At 38.8% G+C, this 21,054-nt stretch overlaps 4 protein-coding genes across 7 annotated transcripts in view; 2 read left to right on the forward strand and 2 right to left on the reverse strand.

Moving 5' to 3' along the window:
* traf3ip3 (TRAF3 interacting protein 3) overlaps positions 1 to 2,786 on the reverse strand; it is a 5,976-nt gene extending 3,190 nt beyond the window's left edge. Inside the window, exons 1-8 of one of the 4 annotated variants that reach the window (XM_026333263.2) lie at positions 2,633 to 2,786; positions 2,517 to 2,556; positions 1,540 to 1,976; positions 1,277 to 1,421; positions 1,053 to 1,167; positions 920 to 947; positions 773 to 802; positions 438 to 533 (exon numbers count right to left, since the gene is read on the reverse strand). In XM_026333263.2, the coding sequence (XP_026189048.1) occupies positions 438 to 533; positions 773 to 802; positions 920 to 947; positions 1,053 to 1,167; positions 1,277 to 1,421; positions 1,540 to 1,941 (816 nt within the window). In that variant the 5' untranslated portion in view covers positions 1,942 to 1,976; positions 2,517 to 2,556; positions 2,633 to 2,786. The remainder of the gene's footprint in view (positions 1 to 437; positions 534 to 772; positions 803 to 919; positions 948 to 1,052; positions 1,168 to 1,276; positions 1,422 to 1,539; positions 1,977 to 2,516; positions 2,557 to 2,632) is intronic. The other 3 variants (XM_026333266.2, XM_026333264.2, XM_026333267.2) reach the window with 3 other exon arrangements.
* Positions 2,787 to 4,126: 1,340 nt separating this feature from the next.
* On the forward strand, positions 4,127 to 8,320 carry atp5pb (ATP synthase peripheral stalk-membrane subunit b). Its single transcript, XM_026331402.1, has 7 exons — positions 4,127 to 4,274; positions 4,929 to 4,965; positions 5,074 to 5,219; positions 5,769 to 5,932; positions 6,187 to 6,312; positions 6,963 to 7,142; positions 8,065 to 8,320. Exons 1-7 carry the CDS (start codon positions 4,247 to 4,249, stop codon positions 8,140 to 8,142), a joined length of 759 nt encoding a protein of 252 aa, XP_026187187.1. The 5' UTR covers positions 4,127 to 4,246; the 3' UTR covers positions 8,143 to 8,320.
* Positions 8,321 to 9,332: 1,012 nt separating this feature from the next.
* On the forward strand, positions 9,333 to 16,082 carry eps8l3b (EPS8 signaling adaptor L3b). Its single transcript, XM_026333513.2, has 19 exons — positions 9,333 to 9,370; positions 9,634 to 9,716; positions 9,812 to 9,876; positions 9,967 to 10,125; positions 10,804 to 10,953; positions 11,116 to 11,201; positions 11,323 to 11,456; positions 11,667 to 11,752; positions 11,922 to 12,057; positions 12,250 to 12,326; positions 12,455 to 12,529; positions 12,648 to 12,793; positions 13,787 to 13,982; positions 14,327 to 14,367; positions 14,485 to 14,578; positions 15,204 to 15,314; positions 15,405 to 15,493; positions 15,581 to 15,713; positions 15,792 to 16,082. Exons 1-19 carry the CDS (start codon positions 9,333 to 9,335, stop codon positions 15,831 to 15,833), a joined length of 1,941 nt encoding a protein of 646 aa, XP_026189298.1. The 3' UTR covers positions 15,834 to 16,082.
* Positions 16,065 to 20,342, reverse strand: LOC113146187 (glutathione S-transferase Mu 3-like). The gene is made up of 8 exons (XM_026333514.2): positions 20,158 to 20,342; positions 18,048 to 18,123; positions 17,876 to 17,940; positions 17,715 to 17,796; positions 17,363 to 17,460; positions 17,181 to 17,276; positions 16,758 to 16,868; positions 16,065 to 16,532 (listed from the first exon to the last, which is right to left on the reverse strand). The coding sequence occupies exons 1-8, from the start codon at positions 20,191 to 20,193 to the stop codon at positions 16,437 to 16,439; spliced, it is 660 nt and encodes a 219-aa protein (XP_026189299.1). The 5' UTR covers positions 20,194 to 20,342; the 3' UTR covers positions 16,065 to 16,436.
* Between the last annotated feature and the right edge of the window lie 712 nt (positions 20,343 to 21,054).

A 21,054-nucleotide genomic window follows, 5' to 3' on the forward strand; every position in this document is an offset into this window, starting at 1 on the left:
TAACATACCTGAGTAAATAACACTTTTCACTGATGAAAACCATAAAAAAAGTTTTAACTAAGTGCCTAGATCCTCAGCAAACCCAAATTATAAAACAAAATAAAACAAAAACTATATTTCCCTTTCATTCAGAACAGGTAGTGTAGCCAAAAGAGAGCTAATGATGATGGATAGCATCTATAAAGAGCTATTGACTGTCCCTCCCTTCCTGTATAAGAATGACAGCTTGCACTCCTCCTATGCAGTATAGACTAGAGCGGAAGCAGGAAGCTCCAAACCACAGGCTGCACAGGCCTTCCTGAGGCAACAGCTGCCATACTCAGATTGTGTACACAACTGTGACAAAGAAATGTTAAGTATAATATCACCCAGGGATTAACAGCAGCAACATAACCATAAAAAAGAGCCTGCACATATGGACGAGGGGGGTGTCTTACTTTCCATATTATGTTTGAGGAGTTCAAAAGGTTTGACGTGCTCTCCTGCAGGGCTGCCAGCTTCTTCTTAACAGCCTCCTCTCTCCACAGGGCCTCCTGGCAGAAAAAAACTAACTTCAGAAGAGAGACAGCTACAACAATAATTACTGACTGTATCTACAGACACTCAGCACTTGTAAAGGTTTTCACCTCACATTCAAAATTTTGTGGTTGTAGGATTAAAAATGCAGGGCACTGATTACACTCAACATGTTATGCAAACTGTGACAAAAGTATGTAGACTGACAATCAAAACACACCTTAGGATGAACTTGGGAAAGATTTGATTAGCTTACCTGCAGGTAGACAGCTAACTGCTGGACATCCTATTAGTTCCAGAGACGAGAGACAAGAGAGATGTTAAATGTATAAATTATTATTATTATCTAATTTGCAATTTATCTCAACAACTCCAGTAAATAAAGCAAGAGTTTGAGACTCACTGACTCCTTCACTGTGACAAGGCCAGACCTGCATGGAAGAAAATATCTCATTATAGAAATGCTTCTGATATAAAATTTGAGATGGAACGATTTAAGGAGGTTAATCAGGTGGATTTACAGTAATTACACTCACTCTGTTTGCACACAGGTCTCTCGCAATGTCTTTTTTTGGAGAGTAGTCTCAGTTTGGAGAGAGATTTTACGGGGGGTTTGTTGTGTTTGGATGAATTTGACACTTGCCCTTTGAGCTTTGAAGGAGAAGAAGAAATAACAAATATTTGTATGAAATATCAAAGATTATGTGACAGTCCATGGTCTCACTGTTATGTAATTGGCAAAACTTTTTTTTTTTTTTACCATTATTACTATTCACTTGTTTATCTGTGTTTTTCATTCTTAGCTGGTTTGATTCCTTCATCACTGGAGTGGAAGTAGATGTTTGCTTCCATGTATGGCCTTTCTCTTGTCTCATCAGCGTTACTTGTTCCGGCCATAATGAAGCCTGAGGAAATGAGAGGAGAAGGTGCATATATTATTCTCTGTGGATCGTGAAAGAAGAAAGATGGATCTGGATCTGGTGATGTAACAATGCGAATAATGTCAAAGGATCTTGTATTTACCCATTTGCTGGTGCTTGGACCATCTATTACGCTGCTGTTTGGCTGTAAAATCATCATTGGATGTCCGTTGCCAGTGAGTGTATTTTGGACATTTGTGTGCAGTGTCTCTGACTTGCTGCTCAAACTGTGATGTTTGACTGAAAATGTCTTTGACGAATGGCTCGTAGACTTCACCCTACACACCTCTGGGCTCACTGATCTCCTCCTCAGAAATTCCTGGTGCCTCTTTTTCTTCAGGTCATTTTTTATCTGTCTTGTGTCTAACTCTCTTGGAGGGCTGCGACATGAAGTCACATTGTTACGTCTTCGCAGGTGCTCATGTCTCTCTGCTCTGATTGTCGCTATTTCATCAAAATCTTTCAGTGGGGAGAGCTGTATAGTACTCATAACCAGGACGTCCATGGCAGCTCCTCTGGCTGTTACGGTGCCTCAAACCTACAATGATAATATATAAGGAAACTCTTTGTAATCAAATATAATGATTAAAAAATAAATAAAAATGTTAATGAGTAACTGAATAGTCAGATTTTTAAGTATTGCAGGTTGTGCTACATCTGAGGAAGATATAGTTCAGATTCAAATTCATAAAAAACATTGTAAGCGTTTGAACTATATGCCAACACTTGGGTGGTGTAAATTTGTATTTCTCACACTTTCCTGACATGTTAATCACATAGACTTCTCCTGCCTAAATAAACACACAGAAAGTTGAATTCTGCTTAAAATATACATGAGCATGTAAAAAAAAAGTCAAAGGCAAAGCTTTAAGAGTATCTTTAACATTTAGGATGTTTCGTGTAGCTTGTGACTCTGAAACCCATGCGGGTCATTGTTGGCAGAAGCAGTAGCAGTAGTACGACTAGAAACACTAGTATAATAGCAGCAATAATATACATTATGGTAGATGTTGCAGTGGTTGCATTGCAGCTACTGAGTTAAAAAGCTCCTTGAATCATAATCTTAGTATCACAGTATCATATCTAAGACAGACCAGGCCCCGGCAACTGTTGATTGAGGCTGTGGAGGGAAAATGTAGAAGATAATGCAAATACAAAATGCTGCTTAATAAGCAAAAAAGCACAGCAAAGCTTACCTACTGCGCCATCTCATCTCATTCAGTACAGAAACTTCTTCAGGAGGTGGTTGAGAAGTCACCCATTTTCTCACTCTTCTGAAATACTGTCGGGGGTTTTGTCTGTGTTTCACATGTAGCTGTTTCTGTTGAGCGTAATTTTACAGGAAGTGAAGAGAACCACAGCGTCATATGTTCCTCTATCTCACCAGCCACTCGCACCAAACTGATGCCATGCACGGGTGGGCCCCAAGATTACAGACAGGCCCGGCCAATTCTCCCTGCATGCAGTCTGGGATAAAACAACCCACTTGGAAGAGGGAGAGCTGTGCTGTGTGGTTGCCATTTGGAAATTTGAATTGTTTAACTACAGATATTTCATTTCTCATTGAAATGGGTTTATGTCTGAAGGTGTAAATGACTGCAGAGAGCAGCAACTAGTGAAGTAGTTAAGTAGTGGAGAAAAAAAAAGGTTGGTTCTTAGACAGATTTTATAATGGATAAATACTCTGTGTGTGGCCCTGCAACCTGTCCAGGGTCTACCCCTTCCTTTTGCCTGAAGAGAGCTGGGATAGGCTCCAGCATATCTCTGTGGCCCTAAATAGTAATAAGCAGGGCTATGCTGTGAAGGTTAGTGTATTACTTTTATGCAGATTATTAATATTTTTTTCTTTGGATTTTCAGTATAAATAAGTTATTTTAATAGATCTATTGTTAATTAAATATATCAACATATGTGATAAAGGTGTGAATTCTGTTATTCTAGGGGGTCTAGCTTTCAGTTAAATATATATCAGGACTACTTTTAATCACTGTCTCGTTTATGTTGTTAGAAAACTCAGTGATGTTAATAGTTTATTCTATTGTTTAAGCATTAAAACATTTTTTAACCTAATGAAATAGGATAAAGTGGATAAAATGGGTTTAGTTTAACTAAATCTATCTTAATAGAGCTATCTTAACTGGTCAGTCTGAAATGTGAATAAATTAATATTGTTAAAAGTCAGAGACCTCTGGCTAAAGGCATTAGGTCTCACTCATTGTTGACTGGCCAATACACACCTCACCCCTCCCACGGTATAATAAGCAGAGACGCAACCAGAAGATTTGGATCTGAATGAGGTTTTTGGTGTCAAATGTCTTTAAACTGGTTGCAATCAGAAGTATCAAAAAAACTTTTGCAAGTTGCAAATCAAAAACCAGGCTGTGCAAACAAAAAATGTGTGCACCAAGAGCAAAACTTGAAGTAGTGCAAATAACACGGACAAACTGGAAACCAACAAAGTTAACACTAAATCACTTTTTTTTTAAACTTCTGATTGCAACCAGTTTATAGATAATTGACATCCATAACATTTTTTACTTGCAAATAAATTTATTTTAATTGCAGTATAAAATTTGTGCTAATATTATTATTATTAGTAGTAGTAGTAGTAGTTCTATACTCAAATTGAACTTGTGGACAGCGCCATCTACCGGTCACTTTTTTTAACAGCGCAGCAGCTCTGTTCTCGCGATGTTTCGGCGGGATTTCTCGAGTGTCCGCCATCGCTGCAGGTCTTTGCAGAAGGGCACGGAGAGGCCGAAACCAGGGTGCCCGGTTTTAGCAAAAAGTCAGCACTTCATCCTTTAACCATGCTGTCCAGGCTCGTTTTTGTTTCAGGTATGCACTAATCCAGCTTCAAGATGATTAATGTGAGTCGCTTCGCTGAAACCGTGAAGCAGGAGAAATAGAAGTGAAAAGTAGAGCTGAAGGGTAAAGTGAAGGCCGAACATTGAATGAGACATGCTAATGCTAACTGTACCTTAGCCAGTCTAGCACGTTTATAACTAACTAACTAGTAACTGTAACTAGTTCATTGCTTATATATATATATATATATATATATATATATATGTATATATGTTGTGTGGACAGTTATTGAGAATAAGTAACCCATAGGAAGCTGAATTAGGTGACGACACACTGGAGGTAGAAAGCCGAAGCTACATTAGCTAACGTTAGCACTGCACACCTGTACATCTGTAAATGTCAGCTGGTTGACAGCTAATACTGACCTCTCATTCAAATCCACCAAGACTATGTTAATATGTTTAATGCTTTAGCGAGGTGTTCTTTTTAATATATAACTAGTATAACTAATATATAACCAGTCCTTATTGAATTAGGTTCATCCTTTAGCATAGTGAGTTTTGTCATTGTTATTTTAAGTTATTTAAAACTGTTTTTGAGACCAAAGAATAATCAACAGATGTGACACGACTGAGAACAAGCTTTTTGTTGAATTCATGACATTTTCTGTTTTGTTGTTTGCAGCTAGTGCCCTGAAAGGCAGTTCCCCTCTTGGAGCTGGGTATGTGAGGAAGTTTTGATTACCCTTTTTGATAGTAAGATCTTGGTTAAGAGTAAATATGAGGGCTTTCTGTCTGAAAGCTGTGGTTAACATTATGTTCTCCCCCAGTCTTGTCCAGGCATCTCGATCCCTCCATACAACATCCCAGAGTCTGGCCCCTGTTCCCCCTCTGCCAGAGAAGGGAGGCAAAGTCCGTCATGGCATCATCCCAGAGGAGTTCTTCCAGCTCCTGTACCCCAAAACTGGAGTCACAGGTCTGCAGTCATTCACTCAAAGCAAGACATGACTTTCACTTATTTTATGTTAAAGTTGTTAGTACAGTTGTTTAAATTAAGCAATGGGTTGATACTATGTCAGATGAATTGGTATCTTCCATCTTCTAATTGGCTGAACATACCTGACCCAGGTGATCAGCAGTGGGTAAAATTGGGAAATAAGCAGGGCAGTGGCTCCTCAAGGAACATGGGTTGCTCACCCCTGGTTTATGGTTATGCTGTAATGTAAAAATGCTCTGCTTCTCACTAGACATCAACATACCAGTCAAAAGCATGTTTGGTCAGGAGCAGCATATTACACACATAGTGTTTGTAGTCCCATTGTACATATTAATGCATGCAGTAATTTAATGTATGGTAATTTGATTTTGAATTTAAACAAAGAAAAAATGAAAAAAGTCCAAGGACAAAGCCATGTGTGGTTCAAAGACACACTCCTGGTGGTTTAGGACTACATCCTACAAGAGTTATTGTTGACCACTGTCATCAAACTTGAAAGAATTATGCATTTTTCCCCTTTTCCACCAGGACCCTACATGCTGGGCACTGGCCTCATCCTCTACATGCTTTCAAAGGAAATCTACGTCATCAACCATGAGACCTTTGTTGCTGCCTCTATAGGCACTGTCATTATCTACGCTGTCAAGAAATTTGGTCCAAACGTTGCTGCTTTTGCTGACAAACTTAATGAGGTAGGCTGGCTACCGTATGGATTTCTGTTTTTGGCTTTTTTTTTTTTAGCTAATATTTGGCAATCTTTCAGAAACATTTTATAGATTGTTTTTGTGTGGATGTTTATTCCTGTGGTTTTGTTTTTCTTTATTTTTGGTAATTGCTATTAAACATTAGATTGATTTGTTATTAAGATGCACCCTTTCAGTCATAACCACCAGCCTTTTCTTTTGTGCAGTCACCCTTTTAATCCTGTGCTCTGTGTGTGTTTCAGGAAAAAGTGGCCAAGGCACAGGAGGTGAAGGACCTCGCCATATCCTCCCTGACTCAGGCTATTGAGGAAGAGAAGAAGGAGCAGTGGAGAGTAGAGGGAAGATCAATGCTCTTTGATGCCAAGAGGGTAAGCAGCACTGTTGTTGTTTTTCAAGGTCTTCACTGTATTGACACAACATACTTAACTAATACATATTAACATCTCGTATATGCAGAGTACTTTTAATTGCAATGTGCTGAAGCGGTATCATTTGACATCTTTCTAATCTTTGACATTGATCAATCTTTGCTGGCAGCAAGTTAAAGCTGCCACATTATCATTGAATGGCTGAAGAAACTTGCTAAGGCTGCCTTGCATGTGGGGAGCTGGAACGAAATAAGATCTTGGAGAAATAAGAATCCATAAATAATTCTATAAAATGAAATCATCAGGCTTTACACTGGGCTGTCCACCACATCAGCTAGTTGAAATTACCACTATTCAAAGGTTGACATCGTGATTCAGTATGTCTCACTGATTTGCAGTGATACATGTGCTGCTCTTGTTTTTATCGAACAGTTTATTTAAAAATACATATACCTGTATTCTGGCAGCAATTATGGATTGGTCTTGAAAAACGGCTTCATGAGCAGTTTAAAAGAATTCAACATCAGCTTAGCGAAATTTCAGACTGTTCTTTGGTGTTAAGACACAAAAAAGTAAGCAAGTAAGATGTTAGCACCCCTTCAAGGTTAGAGTAAAACTTTTTTTTTTTTTTTTTTTTCTTTTCTTCTCAGAACAATGTGGCCATGCTGTTGGAGACCAACTACAGAGAGAGGCTACACATGGTGACCAATGAGGTGAAGAGGCGCTTGGATTACCAGATTGCCCTGCAGCACCTGCAACGTCGACTGGAGCAGGAGCACATGGTCAGCTGGGTGGAGAAGAGCGTCATCAGCAGCATCACTCCTCAGCAGGTCAGTCTGTAATTCCTTGTTAGAAGCCTCAGATTAGTGTCACATTGTTTTGATGATTGAACACAATCGATAGTTGTTTGAATTTTGGTGGGTGCGCCACATACATGGCAACAGTCCGGTTACAAGTGTTTTATAGGTCTCCCCTTTTTCTCTGTAACTCTGTCTCCCTTGTTTCCTGTTTAGGGGACATGTGTGTCCACTTTTCTCTGCCCAGCTCACCAATAAAGTTAAAAAAAAAATCTATGGCATTTAACATTTTTCATGCTATTCTTGACCTCCTCATCATATGTGACAGCCTGACATGTGGTTCAGTTTGCAGTGGGTTTCTGTAGTAAAGACGTCAGGAGATGATTTGGACTCGCAAGTCATAATTTCTTTTACTTGGAGGAATAACATCACATTAGATGAGCTGCCAGCAACTCGGGCAAACAAAACACTTTTTGGGGCAGAGTAACACAAAGAATCCTTACAAATGGACAGTTTCATACCAACCCATAATACAGTATCTGATATTGTCAACATGTAACTGTGTAGTCCTCAAATTGAAGACAACCTAAACGTTTTAAAGCATAAGTTCCCGGAAAAGGGGTTATATTTGGGCTATTACAGTATTCTTTACCAGATATTTCCTTGTTAAAATTAACATTTTAAATATTTTAGTGTATTATATAAGTTCTTTTAGAAATTTGTCTGTCTCAAATGGACCAAAATGTTGTATAATGGAAAAAGTAAATGTTAAACTATTCATTGTTGAGTCATGGATTTACTACAAAAAAGAATAAAAGATATTATTTTTGCCTTCAAAAGGATAAGAGTGATAGTACTAAAATGGTTGGGTTTTCTAATGGCACTTACTGAGTTGTAGATAAATCTCCAAAGTGATATTTCAGAGCTTCAAATGTGTGTTTTTGCTCTTTTTCAGGAGAAAGAAAGCATCGCCAAGTGCATCACAGACCTGAAGGCTCTGGCCAAAACCACTCAGGCCAAAGCTACAGTCTAAACTGTCAAGCCTTCAAAGAAGGCTCCGCTAATCCCCAACGCATTGTCCAAGAGGAGATGTTCACTTTTCTTCACAGCATAAACTATATCCTCTTTAACAATTATCTTTGACAATATTATGGGTGTGTACAGTATTTACATGTCACCTAATGGTAAAATAAATGGTTCTCTTATTCCAATTTGTGTGTTTTTCTTTTTTTTAATTTGAATTCTATATATGTATATAATACTTTTGTATTCTAATGTATTTTGTCGGTCATGTGGAAAATACTTGTCACCATTTTACAGCCAAGAGAGATAATGCATGAGTTAGATAATTATATGAGAGTATTTTCGAGAAGGAGATATGGTGAAGCATTTCAAAACCTTTGGACTCATAATGAGCCATAGATCTGCTGCCTTTCAACACATACTTGCTCTTAAACGACAAATCAAGCCAACGTTGCCTGAGCCGTCACTCCCTTCAGATTGTTGTACTTTGATCTCGGTGCCTTCAGGAAGTCAGGGAAATGTTCTTGGACTGTGAGAGGAACCTGGCAGAAAATCAGCTTAAAAGACGGGAATGATGATGCCGAAGCAGAGCTGACACTGACAGGTAATCGCTGCAAAGGTGAGGAAAGGTTTATAATTGGTTTGACAGGTTGACTGGTTTTGGCATTATATTGTTTCGCTCTTGCAGAAGGGGGATTGTTGACAGGAAAACTCTTACACCCTGAGCTCAGTCCAGGAGGTACGTGACACTTCGAATGTGGAATCGTAATTTTAAAACAGTCACGTGTGTACTGGAGCTTGTGTTTGTAAAATAACCTCTTAACCTCCAAATATATAATGGGCCAGCAAATATGTAAATACCTTTTATACTCATCTACAATTTATACTGATGTAAGTTCAATCAAATAGTAAAGTTAAAAAAACATGAATAATTATGGAAATGTGTAAATGTAATCATTTTACATGTGAGTTTTTATTTTATACGTGAGTTCAGAGGGTCTCTACCCCTCTGGTTTAATATCATATTAATACCTGGTTTTCTTTGGCGATTAATAAAGTTAATCTTATCAAACAGCCTTCATTTTATCAGCGTCCACTGTATCACCTGCTCACTGTGTGAGAAACATTTTGTTGTACAGGTTGGAGAGGCATCTGATTTTTACTCTTCCAAAAAAAAAAAAAAAAAACCATAGTTGGATGATGTTTGCGAACACTGGTCCCTTCTCCTACTCACCAAGGTCAGTCAGTTTTTTTTTTCACTTTCATTATTCACAGGTTTTACGTCGGTCCAGCTGTTTTCAGAACTTTTCGTGTTAAGACACTCCTGTTGTTGTAGTAACCGTAACATGTTGTAGCACCATGCACCTTATTTGAGTTGTAAATTTGGGGTTAATTTTCAGATCACTGGTGCTGGTGATAGTGATGGTTTTATTGACATGGAAATGACCTTATTACTTTCATTCTTCAGGGCTCTCTCACCAGAGGACCTCCCTCAAACGAGGCGGGTTTTCCAACAAGATGACCTCATGGGTGCTCCACTGCAGAGAAACAACATATCCAGACCCAGTGGAAAAGCCATATACAGTATGTGCATATATATATATAATATATATAAACACTGGTTTTATTTTACTTCTATTGATTGACGTGGTTTTAAATGAGAATTATCTTTACATCAGTGCAGAGAAAAGAGTACTCAGAGTCTCTGAACAGACAGCCTGACCACTTTCAAGTCAGAGTGGAGGTAAAGGAGTTTGAAGATTGGGCATACATATTCATGAACAGTACAAATGTCAGCCCTCCTCACTCACAACCCTCAACATTGACCCTACAGCATCTGTTCACCTGCGAGCTGGACAGCGAGGAGATGAGGACTGTGGACAACTGTGTGACCAAGCTCAAGAGCCTGGATGCCAGAGGTCGTCTGTGGCCCCAGGAGATGATCATGGAGGTTCAGGGAGGATATCTGCTGCTGAGCGACATTGAGACTAAGGTTGGAAGCAATCAAAGGAATTAATTAAGAAGTTTAGCAAATTTTGTCTCAGAATTCAGATCCTTCAGATAAAGTATGTCTAAATAGATAGAGAACACTGACAAATGTGATTTTTCCAAAAATGGGAGCATTACTATGCAGTGCCATTATTCTCTGAAGGTTTTCCACAAGAGGCTGGAGCCTGATTGCAGAAATTTGTTCCCATTCAGCCACAAGAGCATTAGTGAGGTTGAGCTGTAAAAAAAAACAAAAAAAAACAGAAGGGCCTCGATTGTTCCAGTTTATCTCAAATGTGCTGGATGGGGTCGAGGTCTGGGCTCTGGCAAATTATTCCAATTTATACTGAGGAAAATGAAATGCATGGGGGCCTTGTCACTATTGTACTATCCTCTAAATATAATTTTCTGCAATATCACACACAGACGTGAACAGCGAGTGAAACATTATGCACAAATCACACAACCACAGCAGTTTCAACTAATTAACTGAAAATAACCGGACATCATTGTTCTGCTTCAATGTGATGTTTGATCAGGAAGGTTTGAAGTTATGTTGACCCTTTTTACATTACGTGCTGCAGTGAACAGTGAGTTTGCACATTTTGAATAGTTCCTTCTCATCTGCATTTCCAGAACTTTGTGATAACAAACTTTTGTACCATTCGATCTGATTATAAAGGTGGAGCTGGAGTCACTGCCTTTGAGTTGCATAATGCAAAGCAAAGCTGTGCTGGACAGCTGCACCTACAACTCTCTGCTGGCAGTAACTGTGCATGAACGCAGCAAACGCTTCCCTCAGGTCTTGATGTTCCAGTGTGAGGAGATCGGGGTGAGTCACATTTCACCAGAGAGAGAGAGAAGAGGGTGCATGTCAAAGGGTGCAATGTCTGGAGCCATTAACAGTATTTCATAAGAACATAGATGTTGCTGTTTTTTTTTTTTTTGCTGGTGTCACAAATGGGTTTGATGTGAAGTAGGTCTGTTTTACCAGGCAGAGCTCATCAAGAGTGATCTGGATAAGGCAGTCCAAAAAGGTGGTGTCGGTGTGGAACCACGTAGAGACCAGTCTGACATCAGGTGCAGAGAGAAATGACAGGAAAACCATCTGCACAAAAATAAAATCACATTCATGAGAAAGCAGAGGAAGGGTCAAATGTAAAAGTCAGATTTATTAACGTCTCTCTGTTGGTGTCCTCAGGAGGAATCTAGAGAACATCATTGGGCAACATGCTTCAGGAGGTTTCCAGCAGGCCGGGCCTCGTCCTGTTCAGCGTGAGAGAACACCACCGCTGCTGGACCACCCACCTCCACGGTGGGGCAGCAGAGAGCCAGGTATGATGCATTGAAAACATGAAAATAATCTTTTTCTAGTTTTGCTTATTCCACAACTGACATTAAATCTCAATGGTTTATGATATTTTCTGAGTAAATAAGCTGCATGTAGTTATACATTTTATCCAGTGGGATCCATGTTTACTTACACAATCTTCTTTGTGTCTAATTACAAAAATATGCCTTCCCTATGGGTTTACACCCCACAAGAAGTAACGGTGCCCCATCCTGATCCTCATGAATTATGGCGTAACCCAGAGGTCACTTCTCAGCAAGCAGAAGATCTGAGGAACACGGTCAGTGCTGTGACAACTGTTTACTTAAGTTATAGGTGTGGAGTATATCTAAAATCTAATTTTCTCTTTCCTCATGTCACAGAAAACATGCTGGTACATGATACTCTCTAGAAAGCTGCTACATGCCTACATACTGTGTTTTATTTCGTGCTTTTATTTCTTTGTGTAGGACATTTTTAACCATGTTATAAATGATTTGGAGATCTTCCTGGACAAAGTGTCCGCCGCAGTAAATGCACCTTTACCGCAAGAGGACAAGAGAAAGAAGAAAAAAGCGTTTCAGAAGAATAAACCAAAGATTAATGGTAATATCCTTCTACTAGTGTATTGCTCCACAGGCATATGTAAACATAGTAATTACTGGAGAGTTACCTCCTAAGGACTCAGACTTTAGACTGTTAGTGTATACAGATTTTTTATGTGCAAACAGTGCAGATATATTGATACTTTCATAACGTTTGTGTCTTATAACCTTCTCGCGCGTGTCTCTCCTGCAGGACCAGCTGACAGTATGCCGCCCTGGGAGGAATATATCTCCTGTCTTCAGAAAATCAAATATGGATTAAATCTCTTGGTAAATACGTCTCTGAACTATTGACCGAAGTGCTTTTAGAAAGACCTGGGTGAATCTGTCTTGAGTGAACTGTGTGTTCCCAGCAGAAATTAGTGGAGTGTGACTGATTAACACTTATTTTATCACAGAGTCAGCTGGATGGGACACTGACCAACCCCACTGCTCCTGACTATGTCCACATCTTCTTCTCTAGTTTAGGCATGGTGAGTGCTTTTATCTTCATGTTTACAGCAAGCTGGCTGAAGCCAGGACTGTGATGTTTGTGTCACATGTGTTTTTATTTATAATGGCATATGGTATACCTCTTCCATTTCTCCACAGATAGTCCCTCAGTATCCTGCGCACCTGCCTCCCACCGTGCTCTCGCCCATGCTGACAGAGTCGGCCCTGCAACTGCTCAGTCAGGTTGTTGGCCCAGAGGAGGAGCTCCTCTGGAGATCTCTGGGAGATAGTTGGAACATTCCCAGGTGTATAATCGTCACACTTACACAAGTCTTTTATACAGGTGTTTACATTCCTATATACAGTCCTTTGCTTGTAACTATGCTTATACCTGCCCTGGCATGCACTAAGGTGTGGCTGTTATGTACATATAGGTCAGAGTTGATGCTGCATTCATGTTCTATGGAAAAAATGGTAGATCAGAGCATTTAATTTAAAACTATACCCAATTTCAAGTTTATGTTTGGCCTTAGACAAGAATAAATTACTGTGATGGATACTGATTGTTTAATGATGCTTTACTGATATAAACAAAGTTGGTAGGGTGTGATGTGGCCTGATGTTCATCCAACAGGTCACAGGAAGACCATAACCAAGATTTGTTGCTGGAGAATTAATGCATTTCTAGACTTCCAGTATTTATAGCTGCATTATAGAGAGAAGAAAGAGATTTTCACTACCTGGCAAACCAAACAGTATTATTAATGCCATCTAACAGATCTGTAAAACATTAAGTGATTTGTTAACCACTAATAAGTCATTAGAGGAATAGGTTAATATTTTTGGGAGTCAGGAGTCCTCTCTTTCTTGTCGAGAACATTGATGCCACTCTGATGTCTCCATGTTAAATATGAAACCACAAGCCTGCCTCTGTCCACAGGTAAAAAAAAAAAAATGTTTTCCATCAAGAGGTTACTACCAGGAAACCAGTGGAGAGTGCAGAAGTACCTGCTCCCAGCCAAGAAATAATCCAGAGTGTCCTTCTCTGCAATAAAACAAATAGGATACTTCCCAAAATGTCAACAGTTCCTTTCATTTAACCTTATAAAACTAAAATTACACACCCAGACTGAACCTCTTTCCATTTGAATTAGCCCAAATGCATCATTCACAGATAATTACCAAATTCAACAAAAAACAATGTCATAAGGTGACTTCTGAGGTTTTCATGCACAAGTCAATGCTTTCTTTTCTTTCTTACTTAGTTCACAGTTTCCTGCTCTTTTATCACCTTGCAGGTCTAGATGGACAGGTAATGATGTCCCACCTTATAATCCTGAGTTCTACAATGGCTGGCAGCCGCCTACCCCGCTCCCTTACCAGAATGGTCCAATGAACAGGAGCAACAGCCAGCACCTCCCCTCTGGCCGACAAGGTGGACAAAGTGAAAGCCAGAGCTATTTGCCCAGAGGTATTCAACAGCAGCCTGAAGAGGTAGAATCATGCCAGCACGTTTACCTTTAATCAGGGGATTGAATTTGCCAGTGTTTGTTACTGCACATCCAGCACTTGCTAAATTAGATTTCCCATATGGTCGATTAGAGTGCTAGTGATTAAAGCCGTGTTTTCAGCACCCCAGTCACTCAGTAGCTGAGTCTTAAATGAGGTTTGTTGTATTGGGATTATCTTATATAACCACCTACAATCAAAATGACCGTCAAGTAAATATCACAGTTATGATCACTGCTACCATCTGGCAATTAGCACCTTTAAGAAACATATCCAGTTATTATATGTATTAATTCATGTCATCATGTTGTATTTTATGTCTTTCACAGCCTGTGACCCAAAGCCCGTGGAGCTCGCCACAATCAACGCGGTAAATATTATTACACTACAGCGAGAATGGCCTCACTGACATCGAATCAGTACTCACAGGGGTTTATTACGGTCATTTGAACAGCTGTCACAAATTGTGCGTCTGCTGTTGTTTCAGCTCTAGTGAGGCGCCCGTGTACATGCAAGTTATTTACGACTACATGGCCAGGAACAACCAAGAGCTGAGCGTTCTGAAGGGTGATGTGGTTGAGGTGAGATGACAAACAGTGCAATAGCCTTCTTACCAAGAAACACCAGTGTTTTTCCTGTATTGGCAAAAACACTGTAAAGGCTTGTTGTAATGATAATAATAGAGGAGACCTTTGGAAACATTTTTCTATTAAACATGTTTAAAGCAATTTAACATTTGTACTTGAAAATTGATCTGCACATCAAACATTGTTACAGGAAAATTTAATCCACTTATACTGACTAATTAAAATAGATGTCCAGTGTTGACAAGTTCCAAAGTTACTGGTGCTGCAGATGAATTTGAGTTTTTTCTGTTAATATTCTCACCATTAGAACAAATCACTGAATATTGATGGTGCTTTTTCATTCAGGATTCGTTTTTGTCTTACTGGACAAACCTGTAATTCACAGAAAGGATAAACAGATTTCAAACATGTGACAAACATATCCCCACATGTTGAAACTGCAACAGAAAGCAGCCAAAATCCAGACACAACCGCCCATTTAAATCTTCATATTTTGTCATTACACTGCTTTGAGTTAAAACAGTGTTTATATATTTACCAGTCACAATCACTGCCCTCATTACTGCCAGTTTTATCATTCAGGTATTGATTGAGATGCTTGGATTCTGTGTTTTAAAAGGTGATTCAGAAATCCCGGCAATGGTGTCTTGTTCGTAACACCAGTAATGAGGAAGGAAACGTTCCCCGTAGCGTTTTGGAGCCAATAGAGAACACCAGGCCCATGGAAAATGTACCGGTGAGAGAAGTGACAGGTTGCTCTGCTGAGTGACTTAACAGATTTCACATATGACATCTTATTCCTAACACCTCCTCCTCACAGCAAAAGATTCGTGGCCCTGTGACTCTCGACATAAGCTCCACACCTGCTGCGGTGAGAGCCTGGCTAGAGTACAAAGGGTTTTCCAAAATGTGAGTGGTGTAATTTTAAAATGTTTGTATTGTAAGTAAGGCTTGTATTGCACAATGAAGTCAAGAGACTGTGTGTTTTGTGTGCAGCACTGTGAACACCCTTGGTGTGCTGTCTGGTAAACTGCTTCTGGGGATGACCAAGGATGAAATCAGGACCGTGTGTCCAGAGGAAGGAGGCAAAGTCTTCTTCCAGCTTCAGGCAGTCAAGTCAGCCATTGCAGTAAGTAATGTTTTGTATGACACACACTCAGTCACATCTACCTTTAACAAATCTAAGTTTGTTCCTGTTGCCTTACAGCTCGCCAGTGAACCTTCAGCCCTGTACAACGGACGCTACTAACAACCTACTTGCCTGAAGATTTTGTGGATATGCTGCTCAGATAAATGAATCTACATCTAACATTTCATTCAAATGTGTGCAAATAAAACTTCTGTTGGAAAATGTATCATCAGCAGAAATTCATAACTGTAATTATAAGTATACATTTCCTGATTTAAAAAAAAAAAAAAAAAAGTGCAAATGTTTTTTCTCACAACTAAAGACAAGCTCCATTCTATTTTCAGCTGCATAACCTGTTATACATTCTTTTAATTAATGCTTCTTAAATGGCATTGTACATAAAGTGATGTTGAAATTCAATCTCAAAATGAAAGTCTTTACAAGATTTACTTTAATTTGTCAAAAAGATCTGTTTTTAAACATAACAAATTTAAGTCAAAGTGTCTACTTATCTTTGTAATAACAGTACAAACTTGGTTTTCTCCATTCACAAAACTCTAATTCACACAAATAGCGTAGCATAATTACAGGACATGAAACCAACACGGCCAAATCAGGCACACACAGGCCAAACTTTCTTCAGTCCTGAATTGACGGTTATTGAGTTAGTTGCACTTGTAAACCTTTTTTCTAAATTATTCATCTAAGGCATTAATGGCTTCTTTACTCTTTCTTGTTTCCCCATTTGGCCATCTTGTTGTTGACTGGAGTCTTCATGAATCTGTCTGACTTCATATAGGAAGAAATTTTCTCCAGAGCCTGTGATGACATATTATACCAAGTCATTCAAAAAACAAACCAAATTGACTCAAACTACTGAACAGTGAAAGGACATCACAGAATAAACATGTCTAAACATCTACAGACATCACACAAACTGTCACAACACAACAGTTAGAAAAATGGTACTGAAGTGTATGACTTTTTTTTTTTTTTCCTGACTGCAATTTCCAGTGTTAAGTGTAGGATGTTGAGTGTTCTCACCTCAAAGCGGTCTAAAAGATCTTTGAGGTTCTTGAAATCATCCAGGCATGTAGGATGAAACATCCTGTGTTGATCCAACAGCTCATACATAATAAAGTCCACAAAAGTGATCTGTTGTAAAGAAAAGTTCTATTAACTGAAGATAAAAAACCCAAACTTAACATTAAAAATGTTAAAGCTGCACCAATCAACAGTTATATATAAAATATATAACCTAAAGGTTACATATTAAAGGTCATTGTTTTGGTCTTACAGCCCACAAAAATACTGCCTGGTTTAACAGTTTCCAGCAACCACAGAAGGATTTCTGTGATTCTTGATTGCTGTGTTCTAGCAATTAAAAAGATGACTAATGCAGCTTTAAACACCTACTGGACAAATGTATAATGTACAAAGTCTCTCAAATTTAAAAAGGTGACTTACCTTGTCACCAGCAAACCACTTTCTATCTCCCAAAAATTTTGAGAACTGCTTGAGTACACCTGGAAGCATCTCAAGGTACCCTGGCTTTATTTTCTCCTGATACCAAAGAGGTGATGTTGGCATTAGTGGAAATACAAAAGGCATCAAATGGGATATTCAATATTACGTGACTTTTTACTCACAAAGTCAGTGTAGCACATTCTCACAAAGCCATTTCTGAAATCCATGGCCTGGTTCTCCATAATGTCCACATGGATCTTCTCATCCTCCGTCTCTCCACCTGTTATTAGATCAAATTTTTACACACTCAGTGAGAGCCTACTAGTTATCTATAATGGTGATTCTATTTTTTTTTTTTTTATAGACCATAAAATTTGATGTTTAACATGAAAAGAGTGATCTATTATAAGATTTTTAAAAAGAAGACATCTATCATATGGAAAAACTGGCAGTTTTTAATGATGACAATGAATTAATAAAATGGGTGTGAATCTAAAAAATCTTGGTATTAAACTGTTTGTACAAAATACTTACACATGTTGTGTTTACGAGCAATGTATCTCAAGATAGCATTGCTCTGAACGATCTTCCTGTCTCCATCCTCCAAGTAGGGCAGCTGTGATGAAATGTCAATCAGAAGATCATTAGTTAGATGCTTTTACATTAAACTCTTTTAAAAGGTTAAACTCACTCACATTGGGAAAGTCCATTCCAAGTTTGTTCTTTTCATCAAACCAGCAGCTCTTGTCATAATTTGGACCTATATAACAGAAATGTGGGTTACATGAATAGGAAGAAGGGTATGTTGTGTTGACATTTGCACCACTTTTGTAATGGCTGTGTGTTACTTGGACAGTTTATAGTTACCTTCACCACACACGTAAAACTTGTCCTCGTACTTTGTGCCCGTGTACTCCAGCAGCAGGCGGACGGGCTGAGCAAGCTGCAAGTGTCCAAAAAAAAAAAAAAAAACAGATAGGAGAGAAGTTAGTTGTTTTTTAGCATGATTTAAATACCTATTCACACACAAATAATATTTTTTCAGTTATGAACACTGACAAACAATTTATCAGGTAAAAATACAAATCTTTTGCTGCAGATTCTAAAATGTAACTTTTTCTTGGTCTCATGTGTAATATGTCATTTTAAGCTTTGGAGCTTTTGTTTCCAGTTTTATTCTGCATGGACTTGACAACATTTTGACGACGGTCTTCCTCAGGCATGTAGTTGAAATGTGAAACCCACAAAGAAAGACAGTAGTGTGTAGTACATTATCACTTTTTGCACAGCTTATCATTACGCAGCCACTACAAGTATGGATGGATATATGTTCATCTCCTGATAAGTCATTGGGGTTTCTGCACATTTGATAACAGTAAACTTAAGACCTTGCTGACTCAAACATGAAAAATACTATAAACCAGTAGGGATGATATGGACAAAAATGATTCATTTTCACTCTTTCCCAAGTGTATATAACAATAGTTCCTAATTAATCATTAAATATGACCTGAACAGCATTAATGGATGGATTAGCAAATTTTAAAAATAACATATTTAAGGTTAACATATCATCACCCTCTTATAATAATTACAATATTTTGATTAGATAAGCCAATTTCTGAACCTGCTTTTGTGACTTACGGAATTCTGAACCGGACTTGGGCCAAAGTACTTAATAAGTGACTGGCAAAGCAGATCACATCTTTTTTTTTCCGATTTCTTTGACAGACCATGGGGAAGTGTAAGCCACAAACATTTGAAAATGGTAGTGGAGCACACAAATAGGGAATGTATTATGGCACTAACTTCGCTAGCTAGGTGGAACTTGAAGGGACCGGTATCCTGAAAAGTTTATAAAATTGCCTAAGTCACTCTGTTGTCTTGTGACTTGGGCAAAATAAGTCACAATTAGAGAGTCACACTCTTGACGTAGGCCGTTAGCTGTACTGCAGGGACAGAACCGCATGATCTTTTCAACTGAGGATGTAGGCGATTTTATAAGAGGTGACCAGCATCATGATGAGCTGACCTTAGGCAAACAAAAAAAAAAGAATTTAAAAAAAGAAAAAAAGACTGAGGCCATTATTTTAAGGTGACTATATATAAATTGTGGTACTGGACTTCTTTTCCCCTGAACTCACATGCAAAAACATTTTCTCAGCAATACTAATGCCCACAGCCGGTTTGAAAAGATATTTGATATCTAAAACCTTTGTACATACAATCTTTAAAGGCTTGCATGGGTCTGACCTGGGGTTAAGGTTTTAGTCAAAATGTTAACTTTTAATACCTTGGGCTCCAGTGACTTAGGATTGGGATTTCATTTTGTTTTAATACTTGTAGGGCTTCCTTCTTTATGCTTTGGCCCATTAACCTTAGTTCCTCTTTCCACCTGAGACAATCCTGGCCCTGGCATTATTTAGTTAGTACCAGTCCTGGACCTGGTAGACGAGCACCTGCTCCGTGTTTTTGGATCGTAGCTCTTCCATTTGACATTTAAGCTAGCGTTAACGTTAATGTTACTTCAGTTAACTTTTCATTGTATTTTCACCAAACTAACTGAGCACTGAAACTCCCCTGGCTTTCCTTTTTTTTCCCCAGAGACAAAGCGCCAATTGTTCAAAACGCGAAAATACGAAGTCAAAATCGGGCAGGTTAGCTAACGTCCTAGCTAGCTAACTGCCTTTAGCTTCGGCTCATTAGTTCGAAACAAATAAACCGTTACTAAGGTTACATAAAGGTAACGTTTCGAGCGCGTGCACACTGCACTGCGCAGTTACATAACATTTTATCGACCCAGGTTTCTAGTTTTTACCTTAACTTCGAATAAAAGGTGTCTTATAAACAGGCTGCGGTGATGCAGTATAAACTTTTAAGTTAAAACAGCAGACACAGTTTTAAGAGACGGTCGGTTAAAGCGGCTCCTGATGGCCAGTTAGCAAACACTGCGAACAATGGAAGCAGCTGAACTCACCCCGCGGATGTCCCAGTAAGCCAGTTTCATGGTCATTTTGCGTCTCTTTCGAAGGCCAAGTGCGACTGACTGCGACTTTAATAGCTGCTTAGAAACAGACAGCGAAGAGGTGGCTTCTCCCTGCAGGCAGAGGAGATTGGGGGATGAACCGGGCGGGGCAGAAAGGTCCAGATGCCTGGTCCCACCGGGTCTGTGAGCTAATGTAAAGAGACCATGCCCACACACTTCTGCTCAAAACCGGTTTTTTTTTTTTTTTTAATTTAGATATTTAGATATAGATTTGACAAGCAGGTATGTTTGTTTTATCCACCTGACATAGGAAACATAGTTGATTGACACACTGCATTGTGTATGGAAATCCTGTTTTCTTCAAACTTGGCAGTCAGGCAGAAACTTCAAGTCCAGACTTTTACAGAAACCTCAAGCTGCAGTTTACTAGGCCAAAGGAGTTTGTGCAGGATTAGTGTATAAAGGGCTATAGAGCTATAGAGGAACCTGCTGCTGGATACAAGGCTTGGGGAGGTTTGTGCCATTAGTTGTTCTCACACAAAAAGCAACAATAAAAATGAAAATTCATCTGTGCTAAATGCTAAAGTAATACTATACTAACTCAAGGTCTACTTAGCTTTTACCAGTGATTTCAGTCATATCACATGATATGCACCAGCAGATAGCATTCACTCAGCTGACTTTAAAATGTAAGATACAGTTGAAAGCTCATAAGCCTACAAATTGATCTGAAATTAGGAATTGTGTCAAAAAAATAGCAGTATGCTTACTACAAATAAGAGCTATTTTTCTTATCAATTACTGTAACTTATCGCTGTCATTTTGGTTATGTAAGATAAGTACATTTTGACCAACAATTGTGCATTTCATCTTAAACAACTGCAATTA

Source organism: Mastacembelus armatus, chromosome 7 (genome assembly GCF_900324485.2).
Source record: "Mastacembelus armatus chromosome 7, fMasArm1.2, whole genome shotgun sequence".
NCBI classification, from domain to species: Eukaryota; Metazoa; Chordata; class Actinopteri; order Synbranchiformes; family Mastacembelidae; genus Mastacembelus; species Mastacembelus armatus.

Excerpts from the sequence above, each read along its gene's own strand:
- atp5pb (XM_026331402.1), top strand. The coding sequence starts at position 4,247 with ATGCTGTCCAGGCTCGTTTTTGTTTCAG. Across the intron at positions 4,275-4,928 it reads CAGGCTCGTTTTTGTTTCAG|CTAGTGCCCTGAAAGGCAGT; the intron begins GTATGCACTAAT and ends TGTTGTTTGCAG. Across the intron at positions 5,933-6,186 it reads TTGCTGACAAACTTAATGAG|GAAAAAGTGGCCAAGGCACA; the intron begins GTAGGCTGGCTA and ends TGTGTGTTTCAG.
- eps8l3b (XM_026333513.2), top strand. The coding sequence starts at position 9,333 with ATGTTTGCGAACACTGGTCCCTTCTCCTACTCACCAAG. Across the intron at positions 11,457-11,666 it reads GTGGGGCAGCAGAGAGCCAG|AAGTAACGGTGCCCCATCCT; the intron begins GTATGATGCATT and ends ACACCCCACAAG. Across the intron at positions 12,058-12,249 it reads GAATAAACCAAAGATTAATG|GACCAGCTGACAGTATGCCG; the intron begins GTAATATCCTTC and ends TCTCTCCTGCAG.
- LOC113146187 (XM_026333514.2), bottom strand. The coding sequence starts at position 20,193 with ATGACCATGAAACTGGCTTACTGGGACATCCGCGGG. Across the intron at positions 17,941-18,047 it reads GTTTTACGTGTGTGGTGAAG|GTCCAAATTATGACAAGAGC; the intron begins GTAACTATAAAC and ends TCTGTTATATAG. Across the intron at positions 17,797-17,875 it reads TTGGAATGGACTTTCCCAAT|CTGCCCTACTTGGAGGATGG; the intron begins GTGAGTGAGTTT and ends ATTTCATCACAG.